Raw genomic sequence first — 7,083 nt, forward strand, 5'->3', positions numbered from 1 at the left:
TGGCTTCCGTCTAGCCACTCTTCCACAAAGCCGACATTTGTGAAGTGCTGCAGAGACTGTTGTCCTTCTGGCAGATTCTCCCATCTCAACCCTGGAACTCTGTAGTTCTTTCAGAGTGGTCATTGGTTCTTGGTCACCTCCCTGACCAAGGTCCTTCTTGCCCGGTTGTTCAGTTTGGTTGGACAGCCAGCTCTAGGAAGATTCTGGGTAGTTCCATATTCTTTCCATTTCCAAATGATGGTGCTCACTGTGCTCTAGGAAACTTTCAACACTCTAGAAATTGTTTGAAACCCTTCCCCAGATCTATGCCTGCTCACAATTCTCTCTTTGAGTTCTACGGACAGTTCCTTGGACCTCATGGGAGAGTTTCTGCTTTGACATGCACTGTCAACTGTGGTACCTTTTATAGAAAGGTGTGTTTCTTTCTCAATCATGTCCAATCAATTGAATTGGCCACAGGTGGACTCCAATCGAGTTGTAGAGACATCTCAAGGATGATCAAAAGAAATTGAATGCACCTGAGCTCAATTTGGAGGGTCAATGTGATGAATTGAAGGACGTGACGCGTGATCACATGTCGCGCGGCTCGCGCACGGGATAGATTAAGCCGAGATTCCGCGCGGTCGGTGGGATTGTCCCTGGGGCATTGTCATTTACGGCGGCGGTTCACTTGGTGCTCGTTGAATGGTAAGAATTGAGAGTATACCGGACTCCGTGCTAATTGCTGATTTATTTTGTGGTGATCTACTGCACATGTATACATTGCTACATATGTACTCCTTGCTGCACATGTATCCCCTGATGTGCCCGTAGAAGCGGCTTCAATCAAGTGAAATAAAGCCTACACTCTGAAGGTTCTTCCCTCACATTCATTTCAATTTATTTCACTTGATCCCTTCGGCTCTCTCAACCGACGATGGACAAGATATACAAACCGGAGAGATTCGACGCAGACCCAAACGCGACTGACTCGGAAATGAAATGGTCGCATTGGTTCCGTTCCTTCTCTCACTATCTGACCATTATTGAAGAGGGAGCCGACAAATTGGCCACCCTTGTGAATCATGTCTCGCCCAGTGTATTCAGGTTCTTCTCGGAGTGTGACACCTACGACGCAGCGATCGACGTGCTGCGGGCGCTCTACGTGAAGCGCAAGAATGAGGTGTACATACGACATCTTCTCAACACACGCAGGCAAGCAGCCGGGGAGACAATCGATCAGTTCCTGCAAGCTCTGAGGCAGTTGCGAAAAGACTGCAGTTTCCGGGCCGTAACCACTGAGGAACACCGAGATGAAGCGACCAGAGAGGCGTTCATCCAAGGGCTCAGGTCAGCCCCCATACGGCAACGCTTAATGGAGAAAGCGCAACCCACTCTTGAAATGGTAGCTGACCAGGCTCGAGCAATGGATACGGCTCAGCAGCAATCTGAGTCATATGGGACACCGATGCTGCTAATGAACGCTGCTACGGCGGAAACTCAAGGAACCCCCCAGGGCACCTCCGACACTGAGGATGGAGATAAACCCGAGGAATCGGATACCCAGACCTCGTCAAACTCCTCAGCCACTACTTCGGTTGGTAAATGCTTCTTTTGTGGGTACAAAAGACACCCCTGCAACAAATGCCCCGCCAGGGATGCCACATGCATGAATTGTGACAAGAAAGGGCATTATGCCAGGGTATGCAAATCTACTCTTAGAAGAAATAAACCCACTTCTGCCGCTCTCTACTCACAAAAGAAACTAACAGCAGCTTCACCGGGGAATCTATCCAAAGTTATCATCAACGTACGAATTAACAGGCATATGGCTGAAGCGCTGATTGATACCGGTAGCTCTGAAAGTTTCGTCAACAGCTCGCTAGTGAAGGGCAGGAAATGGAAGATCCACCCGACAGACAATACGGTATGCATGGCCTCCACATCACTACAGTCCCGCGTACGAGGGTACTGCAATGTTGAATTGGACGTAAAAGGGTACACGCATCGGGATGTAAGGGTACTGGTGCTTCGTGATTTATGCGCAGATGTAATTCTGGGTCATAATGTCCTCAAGCAGCACGCGAGCGTCGAAATACCCTTTGGAGGAGCAAACCTCGTCTAATTCTAAATGCTCTGACCACCACAGAGGTATCGTCCCCCCAGCTGTTTGCTAACTTGTCGCCGGACTGTAAACCGATAGCGATCAAATCGCGACGATATACCACTGCCGATATGAACTTCATCACTTCTGAGACCAAGCGATTACTGGAAGAAGGTATTATAGAACCGAGCGATTCGCCATGGCGCGCGCAGGTGTTGGTGACCACCAGCCAGAACCATAAGAAACGAATGGTTGTCGATTACTCTCAAACGGTCAATCGCTTCACCCAATTCGATGCCTACCCTTTGCCGCGCATAGACGAGATGGTCGAACGCGTGACCAATTATAAAATATTCAGCACCATCGATTTGCGAAGCGCCTATCATCAAATTCCCATTCGAGAGGAAGACAAACCTTACACCGCGTTCCAGGCAGGTAGACGCCTCTATCAATTCAGGAGGATTCCGTTCGGTGTCACCAATGGAGTAGCTTGCTTCCAACGAGTTATGGACGACATCTCGGATGAAAACCTCAGACACTTTTGTTTACGTGGACAATGTCACGGTGTGCGGTAAAGATCGGGGGGAACATAATATGAATCTGGACAGATTCTTGAGCATTGCTAGAAAATATAATCTGACCCTCAACTACGAGAAATGCGTATTCTCGGCAAGGTCAATTGACCTTCTCGGCTACACAATAGCCAACGGCACGATTAAGCCCGATCCTGAACGATTGCGCCCACTCCGTGAGCTACCCCCACCTCAGGACCTGCAGACAATGCGTCGGGTGATCGGAATGTTCGCTTACTACGCGAGATGGATCCCCCAATACTCTGAAAAAATACATCCCCTAGTGCATTGCAAAAACTTCCCACCAGATGCCGCTGTTGTAAAAGCTTTCCACAGCTTCAAAGATGATATCAGTAATTCCGTGGTATTATCGATCGACAGCTTGGTGCCGTTCGTGGTGGAAACGGATGCTTCCGATCACGCGATCGCCGCGACGCTCAATCAGTCCGGCCGACCCGTCGCGTTCTTCTCGAGAACTCTCTCTGGAAGCGAGCAGAGACACTCAGCAATAGAGAAGGAAGCGTATGCTATTGTCGAAGCCCTGCGTAAATGGAGACATTATTTACTGGGCAACCACTTCACACTCGTCACGGACCAGCGATCCGTTGCATTCATGTTTGATGGGAAAAATAACGGGAAAATTAAGAATGAGAAAATAATGAGATGGCGGATAGATCTAGCTTGTTATAGTTACGACATTGTTTACCGGCCCGGGAGGGAAAACCCTGCTGCAGACACCTTCTCTCGGGTCTACTGTTCGGCGACAATCAGTCGGGCTTTGCAAGACCTCCATGAGTCTCTGTGCCACCCAGGAGTAACCAGAATGGCACATTTCGTGCGCAGACAAAACCTTCCCTATTCTATCGAAGATATAATACAATTGAATGCTTCATGCCCTGTTTGTGCAGAACTAAAACCCAGATTCTATGGTGCGGCATCTGGCAGGTTGATCAAGGCCACTTCACCCTTCGAGAGACGAAATATCGACTTCAAAGGGCCCCTGCCGACCGAGACAGACAACAGATACATATTCACTGTTGTTGATGAATACTCAAGGTTCCCATTCGCATTTCCGTGCTCAGATATGACCTCGGGCACTGTCGTAAAATGTCTGTCTGACCTCTTCGCTATGTTTGGGAAACCTTCGTACATACATTCAGACAGAGGGCCGTGTTTCATGTTGGCCGGGCTAAAACAGTTCCTATTTGAGCACGGCATAGCAACTAGTCGAACGACGGGTTACAACCCACAGGGTAATGGGCAGGTGGAACGATATAATGGAAGAATCATTTGGAAAGCCGTAACTCTGGCGCTGAAATCGAGAGGGCTGGGGCCCGAGCGGTGGGAGGTTACCCTTCTCGACGCTCTGAATTCCATACGCTCTTTGCTCTGTACGTCCACCAATGCTACTCCTCACGAACGAATGTTTACTCACCAACGACGTTATGTTGACGGCCAAACGGTGCCCAACTGGCTAATCTATCCCGGAACAGTGTTCATGAAACGCCCGGTACGACAAAGCAAGTATGAACCCATAGTGGAGGAGGTCAAACTCATCTATGCTAATCCAGAGTATGCTCATGTCAGACTTCCTGATGGCAGGGAGACCACTGTGTCGGTTCGCCATTTGGCTCCCTCAGGTACTCCTCCTGCAGGTACACCACCATCTGGCACTCCTCCCTCTGACATTCCCTCCCCAGGTGTTTCCCCCCCAGGAACTCCACCCGGGAATGGTGGCGACGGAGCTGCCGCGTTCCACCCGAGAGCGATCGAGGAGTCATCCCCGGCAAGAGTCAAGGCTCCCCAAGAGGATCGGAAGCCTCCCTCAAGTGAAACCGCCATTTACTCCCGGAGAGGTCGACGGATAAAACCCCCTCGCCGACTTGATCTGTAAAGGGGATTATCGGCATCTTCGATGCTCATGCTCCTATATGCTCATTATATCATATATCGATGATCATTACCATGCTCCTACAACTAAAAATAATCCTCACTGCTTGGAATGTATGCTTCTGTAGTTTAAATAGTTCGCGCTGCTTGAAATGTATACTCCTATAGCGCTGAAGTAATCATGGTGCGTTAGTTGGGCCTCTAGTTACATTTTAAAGACGGGGAGAATGCGGTGAATTGAAGGTCGTGACGCGCGATCACATGTCGCACGGCTCGCACACGGGAGAGATAAAGCCGAGATTCCGCGCGGTCGGTGGGATTGTTCCTGGGGCATTGTCATTTACGGCGGCGGTTCACTTGGTGCTCGTTGAATGGTAAGAATTGAGAGTATACCGGACTCCGTGCTAATTGCTGATTTATTTTGCGGTGATCTACTGCACATGTATACATTGCTACATATGTACTCCTTGCTGCACATGTATCCCCTGATGTGCCCGTAGAAGCGGCTTCAATAAAGTGAAATAAAGCCTACACTCTGAAGGTTCTTCCCTCGCATTCATTTCAGTCATAACAAAGAGGTTGATTTTTTTATTTCTTTTTAATGAATTTGTAAAAATATAAATAAACAAATTCTACTTTGACCTGATGGGGTATTATTATATGTGGATGAATGACAAAAAAAAAATCTCAATTTAATCCATCTTAAATTCAGGCTGCAACAACAAAATGGGAAAAGTCAAAGAGTGTGAATACTTTCTGAAGGCACTGAATGCTTTCTGTATATATACATATATATATATATATACATATATACATATATATATATATACATATATATACATATATATATATATATACATATATATATATATATATATATATATATACATACATATATATATATACATATATATATACATACATATATATATATATATATATATATATATATATATATATATATATATATATATATATATATATATATATATATATATATATATATATATATATATATATATATATATATATATATATATATATATATATATATATATATATATATATATATATATATATATATATATATATATATATGTATGTATATATATGTATGTATATATATATATATATATATATATATATATATATATATATATATATATATATATACATACATATATATACATACATATATATATATATATATATATATATATATATATATATATATATATATATATATATATATATATATACATACATACATACACACCCCTCCATAAGCATCAGATCAAGTTAAAAATAATAATGAGCATACATTTGTTCAGAGCAATGTCACAATCCTCATGGAAAGTAGCCTCACCACAATTAGCTTGCTCTTCCACTCTCTGTACATACTCCAGCAATACCATCTGCAATCGACGCATCTCAAGCACTGTGTTGCTCTCAACTGAAGATTTTCCTGAACCCGGATCAAGCGTTGGGGGTGATGCCGAGTGCGACGGACCAATCAATTTACGATTCACCTGAAAACCTGCACTTCTTATTGCAACCTGTTATGGAAACAAAATATTTAAAACCAACAGGTCTGCTTTTTAAAAACAAAATATTTAAAACCAACAAACTATTACTATTCAAATTCAAAAAAATTTTTTTGTTAGATGCACTGCTTTCACCACACAAATAAATAAATCCACATTGTCACAAAGTGCAGAAAGAATCGAACCTGTTTTTCATCCAAGTGAACCTTTTGGTTTGCTTGAGGTTTGTCCAAAGAAACATTTATGGTTTCAACGTCCAGGTCAGACATGTGTTTGTCACAATGTGCTTCGATTCGCCGGTGCCGAATGTCCCGCCGAGCGAGGAGAGCAGCCTGCTCGAGGCGCTCAATTGACAACACTGAAAAGCCACTTGGACAGGGGCTGGGACTCGTACTGGAAGCCACCATCATTGTTCTTCTGCATGTCCCCAACTTTTCAATGATGATGGGCTTTGGAGGACGGAATGTGGATGTGGTCGCCGAAGGTGCATCAAGACTGAACTTCAACTGAAATCAAAAGGAGAAAAATAAACAACATTAGCCAAGAAATAATGTTGAACATTAGCATGATTATTATTATTTCGTATGCAGCCTCTGGCTGCTGGTTGCATCAATGCTGGGAGCATGGATGTGCCACTGATGCAGTGCCCCCTGTTTCTAACTCATTTTGCTGACAACAGATTGAGTCAACCCACCTGGTGTTATGTAAAGGCACAATAGGGGCTCAAACTCAAGAACCTAAGATTTTAACACAGCCACCTTAATCGTTCAGCCAACACCAAGTTTATTACCATGATGAAATGGCTCACGCATGTCTCGAGCCATTTCACCAGGGATGTAGTATTAGCCCCCATTGGACTTAGTCCGAAATGGGGGCTTATGGATTTGGTCTCGATTTTCGTGTCCGTGCATGTGTGTATCCGCAACCATATCTCAGACATGTATGGACGAATTTTATTCGTACTTGGCAAAAAGACAACACATGCATATCATTT

At 44.4% G+C, this 7,083-nt stretch overlaps 1 protein-coding gene across 11 annotated transcripts in view; it reads right to left on the reverse strand.

Annotated features, from left to right (window-relative positions):
* Window positions 1–7,083, reverse strand: part of KIAA0753 (KIAA0753 ortholog) — a 133,625-nt gene that overhangs the window by 99,754 nt on the left and 26,788 nt on the right. For all 11 annotated transcript variants that reach the window (XR_015057401.1, XM_085878052.1, XM_085878050.1 and 8 more), the window contains 2 exons: window positions 6,275–6,595; window positions 5,912–6,101 (listed from right to left, as the gene is read on the reverse strand). Coding sequence is in view for 10 of the 11 variants with exons in the window: in XM_085878052.1 (XP_085734178.1) it covers window positions 5,912–6,101; window positions 6,275–6,595 (511 nt within the window). In the remaining variant the exon portion in view is untranslated. The remainder of the gene's footprint in view (window positions 1–5,911; window positions 6,102–6,274; window positions 6,596–7,083) is intronic.

This window comes from Eptatretus burgeri, chromosome 4 (genome assembly GCF_056783735.1).
Source record: "Eptatretus burgeri isolate ZD-2024b chromosome 4, Ebu_testis_v1, whole genome shotgun sequence".
Classification (NCBI taxonomy): Eukaryota; Metazoa; Chordata; class Myxini; order Myxiniformes; family Myxinidae; genus Eptatretus; species Eptatretus burgeri.